We start from the raw sequence: 24,766 nt of genomic DNA, 5'->3' as shown, positions 1-24,766 counted from the left end.
ATAGTCAAAGAGGATTTAAGGGATTTAATTGTAAACTGAGCAAAAGTATATTCACAGTAGTCATCTCTGTCACTAATAACACTGTTGCAGATAAATGTATCTCTGTAATATATAGCTGTGCCACCACCTTTTTTATTAGGCCTACAGTTATGAATGGCTTTATAACCAGCTAAGTTGTAGAGTTGGGTATAGTCTTTATTTAGCCAAGTTTCTGTTAAAATAATGAACGATAGGTTAGTACCTAGTGCTGTGAGTAATGCATTTATATCGTCAAAATGTTTACCAAGTGATCTAACATTTTGGTTATAAACTGATAGACAGGTGCTATTTTGGAGTTTGTTTTTAGCCTGGTGTGCTGTGAAATACTTACAATAATGATGATCAATGTGCTGGTTGGTATAGATATGAGACAGAAGATTTTGATCAGGATCAATATCAGTGTGCATAGAGATGCAGAGGGATCACGATATTTAATAACTTTAATAACTTTAATAACTATAATTTTTATTTGGCTTCAGATTCGAATGCAATAAACATATAACTAGTGAAAAAAAATTGCATTTCTTTAATACTACAAAAGACAATGTAACTAATGATAATAGGAACAATTGTACTTGTCTTAACATTGAGCTGAGCAATGATTTAGGTCTTCCTTAGATTTTCCTTTCTTCCTTTAGGTCTTAGGATTTAGGTCTTCCACAGGCCTCGTTATCCACCATTAACAAGACCAGTCCAACTTTGAGGCTCAGATAAAGAACAAACTCAAAATAACAATATAGGTCGAACTACTTGAAATTTAGATTTCTTCAAGAAGCAGAGAGTGAGCTGTAGCATCCACGGTTGCTTTGTTGTGTGTCCTGAGAGCTTATCTCATGATGCCATGAAACATTCCAAAGATCTCTCTCTCTCTCTCTCTCTCTCTCTCTCTCTCTCTTTCTCTCTCTCTCTCTCTCTCTCTCTCTCTCTCCCTCCCTCCCTCCCTCCCTCCCTCCCTCCCTCCCCCCCCTCTCTCCCCCCTCTCTCCCCCCCTCTCTCCCCCCCCTCTCTCTCTCTCTTTCTCTCTCTCTCTCTCTCTCTCCCTCTCTCTCCCTCTCTCCCTCTCTCTCCCTCCCCCTCTCTCTCCCCCTCTCTCTCCCCCCCTCCTCTCTCTCTCTCTCTCTCTCTCTCTCTCTCTCTCTCTCTCTCTCTCTCTCTCTCTCTCTCTCTCTCTCTCTCTCTCTCTCTCTCTCTCTCTCTCTCTCTCTCTCTCCCCCTCTCTCCCCCCCCCCCCTCTCTCTCTCTCTCTCTCTCTCTCATTCTCTGATCCCCTCTCACCTACTTCTTTTCATCTTCCCTCGTGTGTCCAGCCTTACGATGCGAAGCCAATGGAAAAGTATAAGGCGGAAGGGAAGGTGATGGGAGGGGGAAAGGGAATATAAGGTCAAGGAGAAAGAGCAAGGTGATATCATCAGGAAGATCGGGGAAGATATGAGGTTGAGGGAAAGTTATGAAGGCGGAGGAATAGTATGAGGTAGAGATAAAATGATTATATCGGTGGATAAGAATGAGGTGAGAGTGTGAGAAAATGAGGTTAGGGGGGGGGGGGGGGAAGGACAGGGAATAGTATAGATAACAGAAAAGCTTTGGGGTTGATGGCGGTCACAGAAGATAACGGGAAGTATGCGATTAAGATAAAGAGCAGGAGATCATCTTGAGGTTATCTTGAGGTAATTTCGGGGCTTTAGTGTCCCCGCGGTCCGGTCCTTGACCAGGCCTCCACCCCCCAGGAAGCAGCCCGTGACAGCTGACTAACACCCAGGTACCTATTTCACTGCTAGCTAACAGAGGCATAGGGTGAAAGAAACTCTGCCCATTGTTTCTCGCCGGCGCCTGGGATCGAACCCGGGAACACAGGATCATAAGCCCAGCATGCTGTCCGCTCGGCCGACCGGCTCCCTAAATCATGGGGAAAAATATGAGACAAAAGTATAAAATTATCGGTTATGAAGTAAGATGAAGGGAGGAGAAAGTATGGCACGGAATAAAATAGCTCAAGCTTAGGGAAATACTGAGCCAAGGGGCAGAAACCTTTCTGACTCCAGGGAAAATTGTCGTGACAGGGAAAATGGTCCGCTTCGGAACATCAGAGGATTAAGCCAATAGGTAGAATTGATAAGATGAGAATTAGGGAAGTGTACCCACTCGCGCATTGCTTGAAGGGATGAGGATTGATGAGTGCCCAATATGGGTATTTTAAGTGGCACTGGTCATTAGCTCAGTGTTCATTTCTGGCCATCAATTGATTGATTGTTGATTGATTATTGCCGCCAAAGGCGGCTAGTTTATTGTGCACCCTATACTCATCCTGTGAGCGGTAGCGCAAAAGCATTACAGAGGGCACCAAAGGTCTTTATCAGACCTCATCTTAGATTATTACATAAACAATTTCATCTATCCTGTCGGCCGAGCGGACAGCACGCTGGACTTGTGATCCTGTGGTCCTGGGTTCGATTCCAGGCGCTGGCGAGAAACAATGGGCAGAGTTTCTTTCACCCTATGCTCCTGTTACCTAGCAGTAAAATAGGTACCTGGGTGTTAGTCAGCTGTCACGGGCTGCTTCCTGGGGGTGGAGGCCTGGTCGAGGACCGGGCCGCGGGGACACTAAAGCCCCGAAATCATCTCAAGATAACCTCAAGATAACCATCCTTCACACCTTGTGCAGACAACATTCAGTTACTGCCAGAATTATTTGGGTAAATGTGCTTTCTAGGTTATGTTGATGACTGATATATTTTTTTAGTTTTTGTTCATATATTCAGCCCATTCTCCTGTTTGGGTACTAATTATATTGATGATGAGGACTATAGTACATATACCGACGTTTTAACGCAATTAGAAAGTAGAAATTAGACTTTGAATTTGGACAGTCCGGTAAAGATTTTCTATTTATCATGCAAATTCAAACTAAACTAACCTAACTTAACTTCCTAGGCCTAACACACGCTAATACTAGGCCTAATATAGTACATATATGTGCTATACTAGGCCTAGCAATATTTAAGTTTGTTTTTTAGCTTCATTTTTTCGGACTATAAAGCAAATAGTACAAAAGTATACTATATAATTCCTTAGTACGTCAATATTTATACTATGGCGCACATAGTTACAAACCATACTACCTAAACAGGGGGGATGGTTGCATTTATTATATACCCCATACCCAACCCAGGGGCGGTATTGGACCCCATACCCATCCCATGGGCGGTATTGGACCCCATACCCATCCCGTGGGCGGTATTGGACACCATACCCATCCCGTGGGCGGTATTGGACACCATACCCAACCCGTGGGCATTCGTTCCAAGCCTGAGCAGGAACAAACGGAATACAGGAACGTAGTATTAGGACAAGAAAGAGGGGAAAATTCAATACTAATAGACAGGTGTTGGCCCTTACCTTGTTTCCTCGTTACCAGGTATCACATATTTCCTCTCTCCCCTCTTTCTCTTCCACTCACTTTCTCTTCCTTAATCACGGGTTTTAAGGGGAAAGAGCGTGTAGTGTAGTTACACCTAGATTGATCATAGCTTCTAAATTGGTCATTGAGAGATCAGGTGGGGCTGTGATTCCTTTAATTTAGACAGGGAGTGTTGTGATGGAGTTTAATAGACATGTTCAAAAGATGGACACAGGCAAGCAGAGAATGAGGCAGATACGTAATAGAGAAGGGAGAGGGAGAAGGAAAGAAGGAAGGAAGGAAGGGAGGGAAGAGGGAGGGAGAGAGGGGGAAGAGGCAGTAGGGGTGATTGTAGCATTCATTGTTTTGTTATTGTATTTATTGTGTGAGTGAATGACAAAATAATTATTTTTTCCCCCCATCCATCCGAAGGCTGAAAGGAGGAGGGTTGGTCCATGTCTAGAATCATGCCCACTGGTATGGTACGTCAGCCATGGTTATCTTGAGATCTTGAGGTTATCTTGAGATGATTTCGGGGCTTTTTAGTGTCCCCGCGGCCCGGTCCTCGACCAGGCCTCCACCCCCAGGAAGCAGCCCGTGACAGCTGACTAACACCCAGGTACCTATTTTACTGCTAGGTAACAGGGGCATAGGGTGAAAGAAACTTTGCCCAATGTTTCTCGCCGGCGCCTGGGATTGAACCCAGGACCACAGGATCACAAGTCCAGCGTGCTGTCCGCTCGGCCGACCGGCTCCCTGTACTGGTTACTAAGGAATTGTCTTGTCCTTAATAACCCCCCCATTTTGAGCGAAGATTGATGCTTAATACATTTTCAGCTATTTTACACTGCTGGAGTTGACAAGTGAGCGTACACAAATCCCATTAACGTGTTTGGGAGTGCCCAGTGTGTCCATAGGTTCGAATCCTTCTCATAGCACCTATTGATTCTCCCGTTGATAGATGAGACGTAACGATGATCGCGAAGAATAATATATTAATAGGAATATTATTCACGCATGATTAATTGACGGTTTGTACAAAATGAAATCCCGGAGAGTATAAGCTCTCAGATCTTGTAACCTAATTTGTGTAGTATTAATATTGCGAACGCATGCACGAATAGTTCCCTCTTAACTAGTACGTCGCATTTCTTTACGGAGTCGACCTATTCCGCTAAAAAATGCGACGTTTTAGTAAAAAAAATTCAAGACAAATAATATTGATATTTTCTATACATGGGTCTCAGAACGGCAGGAGGGTGTGCTTGAGTTCGTATGTTTCTACTTGGGGGAAAAAGTTGCATTTTTTGACGGAGTGGTAAACAGAGAGCAAAGGTTGGGCAGCAAGCCAAGGGAACTAAGACTGGCACAGTGCCAGTATACTGTAGCACACTGCCTCTATACTGTGGCACAGTGCCAGTACACTGCCTCTATACTGTGGCACAGTGCCAGCACACTGCCTCTATACTGTGGCACAGTGCCAGCACACTGCCTCTATACTGTGGCACAGTGCCAGCACACTGCCTCTATACTGTGGCACAGGGCCAGCACACTGCCTCTATACTGTGGCACAGTGCCAGTACACTGCGACACAGGGGCATATGCACAGCCAGACACGACTAGGCACTGTATGTATTTCCCTAGGGAAATTTTCTAGAACCACGAACCTTTTTTGTGATATTTCCCCGAAGAGCTTATAAATATGTGTCAATTTTTGGGGGGTAATATTGGACTAAATGTCGGAAAGAAACGTATTTATTTAGCCCCCCATGTTGTGTGTGGATACGTTATCTAATCAGGCTCAATGCAGCCCCCATGTTGTGTATAGACACGCTATCTTACCTGACTCGCATGAACTCACTACTGGACCTCGAGTCTGAACACACACAGACATTCAGCCATCCCGGCAGATATCTAATTAAAAAACGCAGGCCTCCTTGTGCAACCCCGAAAGCAAATTGCCATTTTAAACTGGAAATTGCTCTTTGCAAGATAAGAATTGCCAAGGCGGGTTGCAGGCGTGACCTTATTTGGCAGATGTTGTGGAAAGCGGCCAAACTTTTGTTTAGATTACTGAAGCGAATTTGTGGATAACCAAATCGGTTCGAATTGCCCTTCCGGCAATTATGAGGGGGGCTAACCCCCCCCCCCCAGTGTTGTCGGTAAACATTACATTTTTATATTAATTCTCTCCGTACACAGTTCGTATATAACATATATATATATATATATATATATATATATATATATATATATATATATATATATATATATATATATATATATATATATATATATAGGTGGCTTTAGGCACTGTATGTACTAGCTCTTATATATAAATCCATCAATGTTTTGTATCTTATATATATATATATATATATATATATATATATATATATATATATATATATATATATATATATATATATACACAAGAAGGTGCATTGGGTTAATGAGAGTACATAACATTGATGTTTTTACATTATATATATATATATATATATATATATATATATATATATATATATATATATATATATATATATATATATATATATATATACTAGGGGGTTTGTAGACTTCTAAAAAAGGTGTATTATGTATGGCTATTAAAGCAATGAGGTACTTATGAGTATTAATGTATACATTATATGTGTTTTTGAGTTTCGTGGGTCATTTGGATGTTATATATTTGGAGAATAATTGGCACAGTTGAAAACTTTTGGAGCGGGACTAACCTGCGGTGAATAGCAACAGTTCATGGCATTTTATACACTTCTTTTGTTGTCTCTGTTATGTTGTATTAACGCCAGGGGGGAAGGAAAGGCACGTTTTTCAGATGTATTTCTTTTTGTTGGTGAATTATTTGACGACGTGCGTAAGATTCGTGTCTGGCTGCGTCGCGCTGCGTCGCGCTGCGTCACGCTGCGTCACGAACGGTCGTTCTCCAGAAGGGAAGGTCGCTTTCGGATGAGCCCCTTCAGGAAACTGTAATAATAATAATAATAATACAGTAATAGAGTGCGCTTTATTTCAACTGGTGAACACACTTGTTTACTAACGGAAAGCATTTAACACTCAACTTTCAAGTGGTGGCGTTCAATAGCTTTTATGGAACGGGGCTTCATCGAGGACCTCCGTTCGAATCGCAACTGTGTAAATGCATCACCCAAGTGTTGACCAGGCCACACACTAGAAGGTGAAGGGACGACGACGTTTCGGTCCGTCCTGGACCGAATCGACTTGAGAATGGTCCAGGACGGACCGAAACGTCGTCGTCCCTTCACATTCTAGTGTGTGGTCTGGTCAACATCGTGTTGGTAAGGTCGGTGTTTTCTATGAATCTTTTTAGGGGTATCTATTATGTTTAGTATATCACCTATGCACGTAGTTAATAAGTCAATATTGACTTTACGAATTTGCGAGAACGGGTTGCAACCACGCACTACAAAAACAAATGGTTGCTAACAGTACCAAAACCTTTAACCTAGGCAATACACCAAATTCTAATCGAAAATATTACGCTTTTTAATGCGTAATATTATACAATTAATGACTGGGTGTTCGTGGGCTTTCGCGTCCTGGGCTACCAGAACCTCAGGACCTAATTTAGCACTGTCCTAACGTAGGAAAAAATTGTTTTAATTTCATTACGAGTAGACCTATTTTTTTTAAAAAGAGATCCTGTATGTGAAAATATACAACAAATGCTCCTATTAGATAAAACGGCTCTGGCTAATAGGCATGATATATATATATATATATATATATATATATATATATATATATATATATATATATATATATATATATATATATATATATATATATATATATATGTCGTACCTAATAGCCAGAACGCACTTCTCAGCCTACTATTCAAGGCCCGATTTGCCTAATAAGCCAAGTTTTCATGAATTAATGTTTTTTCGTCTACCTAACCTACCTAACCTAACCTAACCTAGCTTTTTTTGGCTACCTAACCTAGCCTTACCTATAAATATAGGTTAGGTTAGGTTAGGTAGGGTTGGTTAGGTTCGGTCATATATCTACGTTAATTTTAACTCCAATAAAAAAAATTGACCTCATACATAGAAAAAAGGGTAGCTTTATCATTTCATAAGAAAAAAATTATAGTAAATATATTAATTCAGGAAAACTTGGCTTATTAGGCAAATCGGGCCTTGAATAGTAGGCTGAGAAGTGAGTTCTGGCTACTAGGTACGACATATATATATATATATATATATATATATATATATATATATATATATATATATATATATATATATATATACATGCATTGTATTGTGTAGCTGAGCAGTGTGTTCCCGTGGGGAAGTAGTGCCGAGCAAGTGCAGGAAAAGTATAGAGAAATAACCTTAAATTGTAACGAGATGGGGTGAGAGATGGAGAGAGGAAGTCCATATACGAAGGGAGAAATGGATGAGTCTTGGGGGTTAAGGAAATTTTAGGAGGACGGGTAGTTAGTGAGAGAGAGAGAGAGAGACAAAGATTGACAGAGACACGGAGACACACGAAAATCAACAGAGACAGAGAGATAGACAGATGTCCTGTGACATGGACAGACACACACACACACACACACACAAGAGACTGACACCCATTGGATAGGGTAACACACGCACACTGTTCTTGTCGTTTTAAGATTTGCTACTTGGAACAAAAAAGTTCCAAGTAGCACGGGCTATGGTGAGCCCGTTGTGAGACTTACCTGGCACAGGAGCGGGGCTGTAACTGTGCTCTGAGACGCACACTGACATATACTAACTTATCTACTGTGCCCCCCCCCCCCCACCAACCCCCATCATGGCTACAAATCATAGCATCATTAAAATTACAAAAGATACTAATGTAAAATAATGTTTTAAGTAAATATTGAATTATATATTCAAGACTTAAAATCTTGTAATAATAATAATAGTTATAGTAACGAAAGTAATTATTATAACAATAAAAATAAATATATGCAGTCAATATATTATTATTAATAATATTATACTTTATTATTAACTGATACAACAATAATAATATAAGTTAGAATATCCGAGGGTAAAAGCCAGACACCTAGGGTTAGTCTCACCAAATTTTAACATTATGGTTGCTGTGAGTTTGGCCTATTGTGCTCGGGTCGGGGGTCAACACCAAGCAGTTGGAACTGTGCTATAGAGATCCCTGTGGGCCTCTTCACGATTCTGGTATCAGTTGAACCTTTAAAATGTTCACAACAGTGAATTGAGACACTATCGTCTTGAGATGATTTCGGGGCTTTTTAGTGTCCCCGCGGCCCGGTCCACGACCCGGCCTCCACCCCCAGGAAGCAGCCCGTGACAGCTGACTAACACCCAGGTACCTATTTTACTGCTAGGTAACAACACTAAACGACAAAGATCATACATGATGTCGTTTTTAACACGAGTTAATTAATCTTCGATACCTCCACTGACGATCAGAACTCATCACAAGCATAATCTCATTAAACATGAAATGTAACATATCAATTAAAATAAATTTAATCGTGGATACAGCTATTACGAGCAGATAATTCCTATTTGGTTTGATAATATATGCACTTCGTGTTAATTATGCAAATGAGCGGGTAATTAGTTATGATGAGTATGTAGTTACTGGTACATTAGTGTGTACATGAGAAGAGAGAAGGAAGAGGAAGTCAGAGAGGATGGAGGTGGAAGAGAAAGTCAAAGAAAAAGAGAGAGGAAAGAGTAAAAAAGAGAGCTGTGGAGTAGGTTTCGAGAAATAATTGAGAAGGAGAGATAATGTGACGATGAGTAGAGATGACACAGTGTAACAGTAGATAAAGTAGATAAATATAAATATCAGTAGATAAAGATAGGAAGATAAAGGATAGATAAAGTAGGCAGTAGATAAAGATAGGAAGATAAAGGATAGATAAAGTAGGCAGTAGATAAAGATAGGAAGCAAAGGAAATAATAAATCACATGTAGGATACAATCATGAGATTGTATCCTACAATCTGCTACTGATAAGGACGCGAATATACAAAGTTATTATGTAAGAAAAATCTGCATCAGTATTGGAAAGTTTGCTTGATGCGAGTGTGGAGGCTGGAGATACGAGAAACCGATAACAATGCTGATAAGAAAGTAGGAATAACCGATAACAGTGCGGATAAGACACGAGCAATGCAAAAGATAATGGAGAATTGCCAAAGATTTAGGGAGAGAAAAGGTCTATTGGTTGGTGGTTGTTGATTCATTTTGATTGTTACTCTGGCTAGTTTATTGTGCACCCTATACTCATCCTGTGAGCGGTAGCGCAAAAAGGATTATAGAGTGGTATAAAAGGCCTTTATCGGACCTCAACGGAGTTACAATAATTTCATCTATCCTTCACACCCTATAATTATAATGTTAACTATTTACAGAGAATGTTCGATTTCAAGAGCTATATATTTACATTTAATCATTATACATTAATGGTAGGTCTTATTGCTAATATATAATTGAGCTAATGATATATTACAGTCATAGGGGAGGCTGCCGTTTGTTATTAGTCTTCACAACCTTGAGGTTACCTTGAGGTTACCTTGAGGTGCTTCCGGGGCTTAGCGTCCCCGCGGCCCGGTCGTCGACCAATACAATACACTACTTGCTTTGTAATCTCGTATGTCGTTTATCTACTGGAAACGAAATATGGATACAGTGCAAGGATTTCAATTGTTGTATCCTTAGTAATAAGATGGTTTGCCATTTCATAGAGCGTGAGTTTAGTTTTACCTTTAAATGGCACAATTTTACTACAGTCCAAGATATAGTGTTCGAGTGTGTGCCCCTGTCTTTGTCCACACACTTTACACTTTACACTTCATCTAGATCCCTATACAAACCCAACTGCCAAAGATACTTGTAGCCAAGTCTTATTCGAGCTGTGACAACATCTGTTAGTCTACTGACTTTGTTACTTGACACATTTCATTGTGATGAACAATGGACCTGATAATTCCAGTTTGCACTGTTCTGCTTTCTTCAAATTCTCCCAAGAGTTCTGATCTAATGACACTTTTAAGGGACCTATTTGATAACTTAAGATTCCGTTCAACACTGTCTTTATTTACTGCAGCCTTAGCAAGGGCGTCAACTTTATCATGTTCCTGCAGGCCAATGTGAGAAGGAATCCACAACATTTTTATATTTATCCCCTTATTTAGTATGCTTATATCTATGTCTAGCTTCAGAGACAAGCACGTTATTACTTGATTGCAAACTGTTTATTGCTCGTAGTGAGGAAAGGGAGTCAGAAATAATTAAGCTGTCTACTTCAGTGTTGTCAATAATTTAGAGTGCTACCAGTATTGCTACCAACTCAGCTTGCATTATGGATACCTAGTTACTAACTCTTATATTCCTTTGAATTGTGCTGCCATCGGGCTGATGAGCAATAACAGCACGTCCTGCCCTCCCTGTAGCTGTATTGAGTGATCCGTCAGTGAATATGGCCTGTTCGATGTTGTTTTTAGTTTGTATATTGTGAATATGTTCTATGGTAATTAATTTAACAGGAAGCTGAGCATGAGGGTTGTTTGTAATTAGTTTCTTGGTGGGGTATGCAGGCGTCAGGATGTCAAAAGGAACTATCTGCCAGGGTGGAAGGAAGTGCTGTACTCTTTCATCTGTATATACATCGTGCAGTCCCATCATTTTTATATGAATGGCTGTTCTTTGAATCCATTTAGACTCGCTTGTTCCATTACGTATGTGTTCTAACAGTGCAACTGACACAATGTTGTTTTTGTTATCACGCAAAAGCTTTAGTCCCATCATAAGATTAATTTCAAATATTCTATATTTAATACTAGGTATATTTAATTCTTTCCGGATATTGAGAACTTTGGTAGTTATAGGACAGCCAAGTATAATTTTGAGTGCTTCATTTTGCATTTTTTTTCCAGTCTTTCAATACTTTTGCCATTTTGCATGTTTGAAGCTGGTGCATGATAGTCTATCAGAGACCTTGTAAATGCTAAGTACATAATTTTTGCTAATCTGATATTAACACCGTATTTAGGGCTGTACCCCACTACAGTTCTGAGAGCCTTGAGTCTGTCTCTACCTTGTTGATGTAACTTATTGACTGCAGTTGAAAGGCGGGGTCCAAGAGCTAACAGCTCGATCTTGCAGGTACAAATAATCAATACAAATAGTAAATACATGTTTGCAAACTCAAATCAAACAAATTTCTGTTAAATATTTAATAAACCTTTAAATTAATTAATGGTACTGTATATATTTTTATCACTTTGGGAATGGTGATAACATTTTAAATAAAATTTATGACGCGGAATGGCTTTGAAATTGAAAACGCACACACACACACACACATACATATATATATATATATATATATATATATATATATATATATATATATATATATATATATATATATATATATATATATATATATATATATATATATATATTCGACAGAATCACATACTCGTGCTGTGACAGAAACACATGTAGATAGGGCAAGGCAGATCAAGTAAAAAAAAAAACGCAATATGTGATATATTTCGCTATGAGCGTCATCAGAATGTGATCTACAAGAAACTTTTGTTTTTACCTGTGATTGGATCGCATCTCCTGCCGAGAGAGAGACTGCCTGAGCCGTACATTGCGCAGGGCGGGAGAGGCGCAAGGCGGGAAAGGCGCCGGCCGGGAAAGGCGCAGGGCGGGAAAGGCGCTGGGCGGGAGAGGCGCAGGGCGGGAAAGGCGCCGGCCGGGAAAGGCGCAGGGCGGGAAAGGCGCTGGGCGGGAAAGGCGCTGGGCGGGAAAGGCGCTGGGCGGGAAAGGCGCTTGGCGGGAAAGGCGCTGGGCGGGAAAGGCGCAGGGCGGGAAAGGCGCAGGGCGGGAAAGGCGCTGGGCGGGAAAGGCGCTGGGCGGGAAAGGCGCTTGGCGGGAAAGGCGCCGAGCGGGAGAGCGGAGTCTAGGGCGAGCGAAAGATGGGATAGAAGTAATGCAGCAAGTGATGGAACGCTGGTATAGATAGGAAGAAGAGAATGGGAGAGGAGGGAAGGAAGGAAGGCGAGACTGAGATGGAGAAATAGGGGAAATGGGAAGGGGAAAGTGAGTGAAAGGTGAAATGGAAGGAATATAAGGAAGTCATAATATAGTAAGGAGGTAATCGTGGGAAAGGGTAGTAGACTTTTGGACGTGAGAGAGAGAGAGAGAAGAAAGCATGGAAGGGATATATGGAAAGGTTTGCGATAGGAGAGAGAATGGAAGGGATATCATGGACATTGATCACTTGGTGTTCAATTAAATTTACCCATTTGGTTGATTATACTTATACTTATCGGTACAAAGTTTTGTAGGTTGACCGGTGCGATGTTAGGATACAAGAATTATTGGGGTACAGTTCCTTAATCTGTCATGGGGGACTGTAACCTTTACCCCACCCTACGTATGACATACCATGTGGTCTCTAACAACGGTATCCCACTATTTACGAATCGTATATACACAAGTAACATATATACACCCCTTTGGACTAAAATACTGAATGATATCCGAAGTGTATACAAAGCAGTTACACTTGACAGCATTGACCTGTTTTGTATAACTGAAGAGCGCAGGAGCATTATATATGTAGGGGGTATTATGTATGTGTATTATGTAATGCATGTAGCATTATATACATATGGGGCCGTCCTGGCCGTGACCAGGTCGTTCAGCGTTAGTGTGTACAGTTATTCACACACAGATAGCTTCACTACAACTAGATACTACCACCCCTAACTCTCTCGTTGCTTCAAACCCCAAACTTCCTTCAATATATATTCAGAAACCTCATGAGAGTAATCTTACGGGTTATTCATGCCCGTGCCAGGGCTGCACCAAGCCACCTGGCATTCCCTGTGTATGGATGTCATATCAAATAGGTATTCATGACAAACAAAAGATATAGCTGCATGTAATAAATATAAATGTGAACAAGACTTAGACATTCCCATTGATATTCTTTAAGGAATGATTCTCCAAGAAATAAGGTCTGACAGTAACTGTACCACTCTGCTTCCCCTCAGATCACGATCCGCTAATTTTTTTACATCCAGGTCCCAGTTAATACTGGGGCTCATGGGCGAACAGTTAAGTAGTGGCCGGGATTCGACCCGAATTCATTCTTGTGCAGACGAGGAGTCACAATAACGTGGCTGAAATATGTCGACCAAACCACACACACTAGAAAGTGAAGAGACGACGACGTTTCGGTCCGTCCTGGACCATTCACAATCGATTTGAGAATGGTCCAGGACGGATCGAAACGTCGTCGTCCCTTCACTTTCTAGTGTGTGGTCTGGTCAACAGATCCATTCTTGTTTACTAACCGAGCTGGTGAGAGCCCTTTCCACTACACTGCAGCATCCTTAGTAACTACTCTACCATTGCATTTTAAACGATGTTAACCATGACTACTATAACACACATATATTAATAATGCTCTCCTCTCCAGGTATGGGACGAAGAAGATACGATTGGAAGACAGCACCCGGTAGGCGCACCTCCCCTCACTCCCAGGGGGGTAGAAATAGCCTAAGCTACTCTATCCCTTTGAGATGTATTTATTGCTTATCTCAATAAACATACTTTAACTTGAACTTGAACTCACTCCTAGCACTGTCCATTGACTGTGTTCTCTTCCAGTAATAGCACTTTAGTAGTACTTCACCCACTGGTGTTTAAATATAGATTGTTGAGTTTAAACCATTTCAAAGATTTTTTGTTAACTCTCTTTGGCTTGTCTTGCCCGAAACGCTGTGCGTACTAGTGGCTTTAGGCATAGTATTTACTTGCTCTGTCTAGAAATCTATCATTCTCTTTTTAACTCATTTTTGTATGTATGAATAAGCATTTTTTATTAATATTGGAGCATTATAATACTGGAGCCAATAGAACATTATTTATTTTACCTGAAGTAAACATTATTATTATTATTTAAAGAGATTTGGTAACTATTCTGTAAGTAATTCCAGAATCAAGACTGTAAAATAATGCCTTAGTCCCCCGCTTCTTTAGGATTAGTGTTGTGATTCATTTTCTTTCAGTACAGAGAAAACGTAATACCAGCTTGCTAGGGATAACTGTCCTAGAACCCGCAGGTAAGTCTGTAAGCTAAATGTGTGAACCGTTATTATGTGTTGAGCTAACGTTATTGACATATATGTTTGTTTATCATATTTGCACAGTAATTGCACCCGAAAGATTCCGGGTTCGGTTCCCACTTCAGTATTTGGAGATATTAAGTAATATTTCCTTCGGATTTTCTGGTTGTGTGGGTTATCTTGAGATGATTTCGGGGCTTAGCGTCCCCGCGGCCCGGTCCTCGACCAGGGGCTGACTAACGCTCCCAACCATTTCTGTCCTGTCCGAGATTCGAACCCAGAATTCTGGATTATGAGTCGTGAACGAACCGGAATTTACCTGAAGGCCACTGATACTATAGTGGCCTCGACGAGGACAAGAAGCCGGCGGCTTGTCGAAGGTTCCACCCATAAACCAGACTCTTGTTGTTGTTGTTGTTAAAGATTTAGCTACTCAGGACGAAGTGTCCATGTAGCACGGGCTATGGTGAGCCCGTAAAGTGATCTTTACCGGGATCCTTATATGTACACCAGAGCATGGAGAAGTAAGTACCTTGCACAAATCCACCAAGTTAGTAAGGTGGATCCGGAGCCGTATGGCGATTGATTGATTGATAAAGATTAAGCCACCCAAGAGGTGGCACGGGCATGAATAGCCCCGTAAGCCATGTGGCCTTCGACCTGTCCTGTTATAGGGCTTCAGGGACCACACCACATCGCTGAGGGCGACACAGACTATTTCTCCCGTGGGTGGTGCATTTATTGGGGTTCCTCCAGCCCTCCCTGCCGGCTGCGATAGTGTTGATAAGGGCACTAAACCCCTACTTTTATGGACCTAACATGGGATCCTAAATGCGTGTGTGTTAACGGAGCATTATTATTGTGCCCAGTTAACCCCCCCCCCCCATGCCCCCTGTGCCCCTATAGGGAATTATTATTATCTGTAGTGAAGGTACCAAGTGACAATATGTAATCAATGTAGTGTAGTGGAGACTTGAGAATGGTCCAGGACGGGCCGAAACGTCGTCGTCCCTTCAACTTCTAGTGTGTGGTCTGGTCAACATACTTCAGCCACGTTATTGTGACTCATCGCCTGCATAGTGTAGTGGAGGTTCAGACTCGAATGATGCTTGGGGGTTTGAGTGCCCATATGTAGGTGTTGATGTCTGGGGCATTAAGTTGCTTTACACCCCCTGATGACTGTTGTGCATTCTGGGGAAGATATGTTATTGATTGATTGATTGATGAAGATTAAGCCACCCAAAAGGTGGCACGGGCACGAATAGCCCGTAAGTGGTGGCTCTTTTGAGCCATTACCTGTATCAATAGATGATACTGGAGATCTGTGGAGGTGCGGTTGTACCCTGTGTGACGGGAGATGTCTCCCGTCATATGTCGTTGGCCAAAGGGGGAACCTCTATATAACACTATCAGGCTTCCTGTCCCCACACGGGAGACATCTTTCGTCACGCAGGGTGCAGTCGCACCTCCACAGATCTCCAGTATCATCTTTTGATACAGGTAATGGCTCAAAAGGGCCACCACTTACGGGCTATTCATGCCCGTGCCACCTTTTGGGTGGCTTAATCTTTATCAATCAATCACCTGTCCCAAACAATCACACACCGTACTGCACCGAGGATTACATTCTCTTCCAGTAAGTAGTGCCGAGGTTTGAGAGGTTTAGCCTTTACGGTAGAGATGTTTTAGTTAAGTTTTTAGTTTTACTGCTTTTTCCCTTTATTTTTGTCATTTGTTACTTTGCTTTAGTCATCTTTATTAACCTAACTGGCACCTTGTGCTTGGCTCCTCCCTCTCTCTCTCTCTCTCTCGGGGTTGGTGTTCCTGGTGTGGGTTTATGGCGGAAAAAGTTTTCATTGCACAGGTTTGGCATTGAATTTTGTATGCCTGTGTGTGTGCTCTTATTAATCTTTTATTCTCCACATATCGTCTTTACGTCCTCCTCCTTCTCCTCTCATTCCTCTCTCTCTCTCTCTCTCTCTCTCTCTCTCTCTCTCTCTCTCTCTCTCTCTCTCTCTCTCTCTCTCTCTCTCTCTCTCTCTCTCTCTCTCTCTCTCTCTCTTCTCTCCTCCTCACTCTTCTCTCCTCCTCACTCTTCTCTCCTCCTCACTCTTCTCTCCTCCTCACTCTTCCTCCTCCCACTCCTCTCACTATTTCTTGGCCAGTTACCTTGTTACAGCCATTCACACCTGGCCCGCCTCTTGCCTCATGGGTCGTTAACGGGCGGGAGGTGGAGAATATGAGAAGGCTGCCTCGTGGAGGTGAGATGTGGTTAGCAGGGTGTGTGGAAGGCCAGCGTGACCTGACTGCTTTCCGATAGAGAATGTGAAGACTCTTAATTGGTCGTGAGGTTGGTTTATGACGTGTGAGGGATCTATTGGAAGATAAGACAAGACTACGCCGATAAGAGGCACCGGGAGCAATCTTGTCTTCGTCTAAGTCTTGGAGAAATTGAACAAGCAGAAGTTTAGTGTGAACTTATCTGATTGTACTCGCTTGATTGTGGATTGTATTCGCTTGATTGTGTTTGCGGCGGTTGAGGTTCGGTTCTTTGGTCTCTGCTCTCAACTGTCAATCAACCGGTGTACATATTTCTGAGCCTATTAGGCTCTGTTATATCTACATTTGAAACTGTGTATGGAGTCAGCCTCCACCACATCACTGCCTAGTGCATTCCATTTCTTAACTACTCTGACACTAAACGAATTCTTTCTAATATCTATATGGCTTATCTGGGTACTAGGCTTCCACCTGTGTCCCCTTGTGCGTGTGCCCTCTGTGTTAAATAAATTGTCTGTATCTACCCAATCAATTCCTCTGAGATTCTTGTATGTGGTGATCATGTCTCCCCCTAACTTGTTTCTTCCAGCGACGTGAGGTTTAGTTCCCGTAGTCTGTCCTGGTAGCTCATACCCCCTCAGCTCGGGTACTAATCTGGTGGCATACTGTATGTGTACTCACCTAGTTGTGCTTGCGGGGGTTGAGCTCTGGCTCTTTGGTCCCGCCTCAGGTGTGTGTGTGTGTGTGTGTGTAGTTGGTGATGAAGGGGAGACTTGGAGTAGTGGTGGTGGAAGGTGGACGAGGGGGGGTTTGAAGGGGGGGGGGGTGTGGGGATGGGGTTGACCTGGTGGGGGGGTGGGGGTGGGGGTAGTGGGGGGATGGACAGAGTTGTAAACAAGATCACGTCTGGCGGTGGACGTGACTGGAGGGGCGGTGGAGCCCCCGTGATGGCTTACTGGCGAGCCCTCCCAAGCCCTCCTTCCTGCTGCTGCTCCCTCCCTTCCCATTGGCGCTCCTCTCTCTCTCTCTCTCTCTCTCTCTCTCTCTCTCTCTCTCTCTCTCTCTCTCTCTCTCTCTCTCTCTCTCTCTCTCTCTCTCTCTCTCTCTCTCTCTCTCTCTCTCTCTCTCTCTCTCTCTCTCTCTCTCTCTCTCTCTCTCTCTCTCTCTCTCTCTCTCTCTCTCTCTCTCTCTCTCTCTCTCTCTCTCTCTCTCTCTCTCTCTCTCTCTCTCTCTCTCTCTCTCTCTCTCTCTCTCTCTCTCTCTCTCTCTCTCTCTCTCTCTCTCTCTCTCTCTCTCTCTCTCTCTCTCTCTCTCTCTCTCTCTCTCTCTCTCTCTCTCTCTCTCTCTCTCTCTCTCTCTCTCTCTCTCTCTCTCTCTCTCTCTCTCTCTCTCTCTCTCTCTCTCTCTCTCTCTCTCTCTCTCTCTCTCTCTCTCTCTCTCTCTCTCCTCTCTCTCTCTCTCTCTCTCTCTCTCTCTCTCTCTCTCTCTCTCTCTCTCTCTCTCTCTCTCTCTCTCTCTCTCTCTCTCTCTCTCTCTCTCTCTCTCTCTCTCTCTCTCTCTCTCTCTCTCTCTCTCTCTCTCTCTCTCTCTCTCTCTCTCTCTCTCTCTCTCTCTCTCTCTCTCTCTCTCTCTCTCTCTCTCTCTCTCTCTCTCTCTCTCTCTCTCTCTCTCTCTCTCTCTCTCTCTCTCTCTCTCTCTCTCTCTCTCTCTCTCTCTCTCTCTCTCTCTCTCTCTCTCTCTCTCTCTCTCTCTCTCTCTCTCTCTCTCTCTCTCTCTCTCTCTCTCTCTCTCTCTCTCTCTCTCTCTCTCTCTCTCTCTCTCTCTCTCTCTCTCTCTCTCTCTCTCTCTCTCTCTCTCTCTCTCTCTCTCTCTCTCTCTCTCTCTCTCTCTCTCTCTCTCTCTCTCTCTCTCTCTCTCTCTCTCTCTCTCTCTCTCTCTCTCTCTCTCTCTCTCTCTCTCTCTCTCTCTCTCTCTCTCTCTCTCTCTCTCTCTCTCTCTCTCTCTCTCTCTCTCTCTCTCTCTCCCTCTCCCTCTCCATCCCTCTCACATCCTACCTCCTCCAGGTGGCCCAAACGTCCCCGAGGGGTTGGTCCTACAGTGTCTTTGTCCATCTCTGCGTTTTAGCTTTTTTCAGTCGTGACTTCCCGCCAAACACATAGCAAAACTACGACGTTGCTACAACGTTCGAACAAGTTTTAACACCTCCTAACCGGTTATAACAACCAATATAGCAAGTTGTAACGTTTTAATACGTCATAAACACGTTAAGCCAAGCTGTAACAACTTTATTACAAGTTGTAACAAGCGAAAAATAGAGACAGTTTCGGTCTGTGTTTCCAGGGATCATGAGAGTCGTCGTGTCATATCTGTCTTGTCGCTCTCCATCGTGGTTGTCTTTCCAAACTGGCGTTCCATGTCCATTCCTTCTCGCTGTTCCCTTCCTCTTCCCCCCCGTTCCTCGTGTCATTTCTCTTCCATTCTTCCCTTTCCGTCTCCAATCCACCTCAAGGGTGAAATGCGACTTTATTTTCTGCACCGGATGAATCACTCAGGAAGGAACATTTATCAAGTTTCAGTCATGGAGGTTGTGGGTGCTAAGAGGCGGCACCAGGCACCAAGATCTGCCTCGCCGGCACCAGGCGTGGCGCCAGCTTCCTATTAGTCACTAACGCTAGATTTAAACACGTCACTTTATCTTATTGCAATCTCCAAAAGCCTGCGAGTTACTGTCATTGCAAGAGGCCCGGTAGTACAGTCGGGGTTCGTTCTCGAACCACAATCTAGAATTCCGGGTTCGAATACCGGGTGGGACAGAAATGGTTAGGGGACATTTGCGTTTATCTACTGCCTCTGTTTACCTAGCAGTCAGTAGGTACTCAGGAGTTAAAGTCAACTTGTTGGTGTGGGGGGTTGCATCCTGGGTCTGTAATTCGGCCTTTGGGGGGATGAGGGGGGACCTCGATTAAAAGCCAAATGTTTATGAATACACTCTGGCTTCCTGTCCCCGCGACACAATTATAAAATATATTGCGAGTCATTTATTACTGTAATATTTTTGTTCTGTCTGGAGGCAGAACCGGGAGCCGGTTGGCCGAGCGGACAGCACGCTGGACTTGTGATCCTGTGGTCCTGGGTTCGATCCCAGGCGCCGGCGAGAAACAATGGGCAGAGTTTCTTTCACCCTATGCCCCTGTTACCTAGCAGTAAAATAGGTATCTGGGTGTTAGTCAGCTGTCACGGGCTGCTTCCTGGGGGTGGAGGCCTGGTCGAGGACCGGGCCGCGGGGTCACTAAAAAGCCCCGAAATCATCTCAAGATAACCTCAAGATAGGAGGCAGCTCCAGGGAGCTAACCAGGTGCTTCCTGGTCCCTATTGTTAGAAGTATTATGAGTAAAAAACTTATTTCCTGGAAATTTCAATGTGGTATAGAAAATAATTTGTCTCCAAGGAGTCTGTTCTTGTGTCGAGAAAATTAATGTTTAATTAATGATGATTTTTTTTCCTCGTCAATTTCTCAATACTTTGAGGAAGATTGTTTTGACCCGAGTGAAACCTGTCGGCAAAGGGCCATAGTTGAAATGTTAAAACTATCTCGTTTACAGTACAGACAGTTTAATAAGTAAGGCATTAAAATAGAACTCATGTTTTGTAATTTCATGTCAGGTACTTTAAGATTTACTCTTTATTAACGCACTCGATTGGTTATCTTGAGATGATTTCGGGGCTTTAGTGTCCCCGCGGCCCGGTCCTCGACCAGGCCTCCACCCCCAGGAAGCAGCCCGTGACAGCTGACTAACTCCCAGGTACCTATTTTACTGCTAGGTAACAGTAGTTAAGTTAGTGTAGGTTAGTATATCAAGTTATCTTAATGGCGATGAATGAATCAAGTTATCTTAATGGCGATGGATGAATCAAGTTATCTTGAAGACGATGAATGAATCAAGTTATCTTGAAGACGATGAATGAATCAAGTTATCTTGAAGACGATGAATGAATCAAGTTATCTTGAAGACGATGAATGAATCAAGTTATCTTGAAGACGATGAATGAATCAAGTTATCTTGAAGACGATGAATGAATCAAGTTATCTTGAAGACGATGAATGAATCAAGTTATCTTGAAGACGATGAATGAATCAAGTTATCTTGAAGACGATGAATGAATCAAGTTATCTTGAAGACGATGAATGAATCAAGTTATCTTGAAGACGATGAATGAATCAAGTAATCTTGAAGACGATGAATGAATCAAGTTATCTTGAAGACGATGAATGAATCAAGTTATCTTGAAGACGATGAATGAATCAAGTTATCTTGAAGACGATGAATGAATCAAGTTATCTTGAAGACGATGAATGAATCAAGTTATCTTGAAGACGATGAATGAATCAAGTTATCTTGAAGACGATGAATGAATCAAGTTATCTTGAAGACGATGGATGAATCAAGTTATCTTGAAGACGATGAATGAATCAAGTTATCTTGAAGACGATGAATGAATCAAGTTATCTTGAAGACGATGAATGAATCAAGTTATCTTGAAGACGATGAATGAATCAAGTTATCTTGAAGACGATGAATGAATCAAGTTATCTTGAAGACGATGAATGAATCAAGTTATCTTGAAGACGATGAATGAATCAAGTTATCTTGAAGACGATGAATGAATCAAGTTATCTTGAAGACGATGGATGAATCAAGTTATCTTGAAGACGATGGATGAATCAAGTTATCTTGAAGACGATGAATGAATCAAGTTATCTTGAAGACGATGAATGAATCAAGTTATCTTGAAGACGATGAATGAATCAAGTTATCTTGAAGACGATGGATGAATCAAGTTATCTTGAAGACGATGAATGAATCAAGTTATCTTGAAGACGATGAATGAATCAAGTTATCTTGAAGACGATGAATGAGAACAGAAATGAATACACTCATCACAATCACTTTCCTATGTTTTTCACTCCGTAACAAATAGCACTGTTATGCCCTACCGGTGCCGGTGGCTGAGCGGACAGAACACTGGACGCGTGATCCTGTGGTCCCGGGTTCGATCCCGGGCGCTGGCGAGAAACGATGAGCAGACTTTCTTTCACCCTGATGCCCCCCCGTTCACCTAGCAGTAAATAGGTACCTGGGAGTTAGACAGCTGCTACGGCTGCTTCCTAGGGGGGGGGGGGGGGAGTGTAACAAAAACAAAAATGGAGGCCTGGTCGAGGACCGGGCCGTGTGGGACGCTTAGCCCCGAAATCATCTCAAGATTATCTCAAGATTATCTCAAGATTATCTCAAGATAAGACAGATATGTAATGTATGAAGACAAAGTAGTGTGTGTGTGTGTGTGTGTGTGTGTGTGTGTGTGTGTGTGTGTGTGTGTGTGTGTGTGTGTGTGTGTGTGTGTGTGTGAGGCGAACCAGAGCTTGACAATCTCATGGCTCCGACAGTGACCTGTGAGAGTCCCGCATCATCCACCTCACCATCATCCCACCTCACCAATAACGGGATTTATCGGCTCCTCCATCTTGTGGATTTGTGGCGCGGGCAAGAGGAGGGAGAGGGGGGAAGGGTGGGGGGTAAGGATCATTCATCAAATTCCCTTTCTTGGGCACATGGGGGATGGATGAGGAGGGCATGAGGATGGGCACGTGGGTACGAGGAAGGAAGTTCACGTGGTAATATATATATATTTGGGATGTGAAAGAGAAGCTCCAAAGGTCCTGTTTACTCCTGGTCCTGTTTACAAAGGTCCTGTTTAACTATTTTTTTTTACTCCTGCCGAGTCTGTTATAAATTTTCAAATTTTTTACTTCAGTAATCCTACTTGTTTTTATGTAATGTAGCATCATTGTTTCTGTGTCGTGTACGGGGTTCTAAATTATTGATGTAAGGTATTAAATAAATGACCTCTGTCTAGTATGTAATGTTGTATAAATGACTTGGCCACAATGTAATATTGTTTTACAAAGATGTTGCAATGGAAGCACAGGTTTGGTTGCTAGCAATTTCTTAATTAAATATAAGGTGTAAATTATACATTTAATAATCGATACTAATCAACTCCCATTCTAATCTAAATCTAAAACTAATATATATATATATATATATATATATATATATATATATATATATATATATATATATATATATATATATATATATATATCGTCCAGTATGGAAAATACTGGAGGACTAGGTACAAAATTTGCACAGTAAAATAGCAACATACTGGAATGAACGATATAGAAGGAAATACAGAATAGAGTTAGTGAAGAACAGAGGGCGTTTAGGCACAATCAGAGAACACTGTATGAACATCAGAGGTTCACGGTTGTTCAGTATCTTCCCAGCAATTATAAGAAATATTACCGGAACATAGAAGCCTTCAATAACAAAATTGCCATTTTTCTGCCTGAAGGGCCTGACCAACCGGGCTGTAGTGGATATGTGGGCCGTTGCAAGCAACAACCTGTTGGACCAAGCTCTCACAAGTCAAGCCAAGTCTCGGGCTGGACTTGGGGGAGTAGAAGAACTCCCAGAACCTCATCCAGGTGCCACTACCACCACCACCACCACTACCACCACCACAACCACCACCACCAGGAGCATTAACAGCAGGAGACAGAGTCCGTTACATGCACTTGAGTGTGTATATGCATCCAAGCAGGAAATTAACCCCAAGATGAGCAAAAAATGCTGCATCTTCCGCGAGGAGACCGCTGCTTAGGTTCCTTCAGAGACTTCTCCCCAACCAACCTGTTTGTACACTAACAAGTCTCCCCTTCCACCCCCTCCCCCGCTTCTTTCCTCAGTACTGAACGTGTACAATTCTAAGTACAACACAAACTAGGGAAATCTTGAGTAAAATCCTTAATGAGTTAAGGCTGTCAGAGTGTACACAGTGGGTGAGTGTACACAGTGGGTGAGTGTACACAGTGGGTGCAAGAAACGTCTCAACATTAAGCACCACAAATCCAGGTGTTTAGTATAGGGTGATGTGCTCATCCTTGCACACGCAGTTGATGACATCCGGTTGATGTGTGTTTCAGGAGAGTTTCGTGGGATGTCTGTCCCGATGCAAGCCGTTCTCGCACTTTCGTATAGTCAATATTGACTTATTAAATACGTGCATATGTGACATACTTAACATACTAGTTTACCTTGAAAAGCTTCATAGAAAACACCGACCCTACCTAACCTTCTTAGTATGTTAAGATAAGCATCTTATTGCTTCGTAATTGCCAAATGATGTCTTTTGTATTCTGTTGGCAGGAGGGTTACATCCTATTTCTATCCTGTCTCCATGAGGTCTCCATCCTCCTCTCCCATTTGTGTCCTGCCCATTTGTTGTTGTTGTTAAAGATTCGCTACCTGGAACAAAGTTCCAAGTAGCACGGGCTATGGTGAGCCCGTAACTTGATCTGCCCATTTGGCATCTCGCGTCCTGCCTAATCTTCCCTTTCACCCATTTTTATTAATTCGCATTTTATTTTTTTTTTATTTATTCGTTTAGTCTATATTTTCGTCATATATATTTGTCCAAGGTTTCTATTAAATGGAAAATCCGAGAAAAGTCATGGGTTTTGGTTTGAAATAACCTGACTAAGTCACGAAAAATTAACAAAAATATATATACATATGAAAATAGTGTTTTCCTCTTAAAGTTAATTTACGTTTATCTGGGAAACCAAAATTGGTATTTGTGTCTTATCATTGTTGTCTTATATCTTATCTTCATTATTTTCTGTGTACTGTTCCAACTTTCCTACAATTTTCTTGGTAATATTAAGGATTTTTTTTTGGGTGAAACATAAGAAAATTATTTTCTTAAGGTGGCATTTGTGTGTTGTTCCTCTCCCTGAGGACTTTTGCCATTGGCACACAGGA

At 42.3% G+C, this 24,766-nt stretch overlaps 1 protein-coding gene across 24 annotated transcripts in view; it reads left to right on the top strand.

Moving 5' to 3' along the window:
• The window catches only part of LOC123765573 (serine/arginine repetitive matrix protein 1), a 779,721-nt gene that overhangs the window by 528,557 nt on the left and 226,398 nt on the right, over positions 1–24,766 (top strand). For 17 of the 24 annotated variants that reach the window (XM_069333893.1, XM_069333900.1, XM_069333909.1 and 14 more), the window contains one exon: positions 13,952–13,990. The exons of the other annotated variants lie outside the window; for them this stretch is intronic. In XM_069333893.1, coding sequence (XP_069189994.1) covers positions 13,952–13,990 — 39 coding nt within the window. The remainder of the gene's footprint in view (positions 1–13,951; positions 13,991–24,766) is intronic. 24 annotated transcript variants of the gene reach the window in all.

The sequence above is a fragment of the Procambarus clarkii genome, chromosome 30, assembly GCF_040958095.1.
Source record: "Procambarus clarkii isolate CNS0578487 chromosome 30, FALCON_Pclarkii_2.0, whole genome shotgun sequence".
Taxonomy (NCBI): Eukaryota; Metazoa; Arthropoda; class Malacostraca; order Decapoda; family Cambaridae; genus Procambarus; species Procambarus clarkii.
This window is presented reverse-complemented; position numbering and strand designations above follow the sequence as displayed.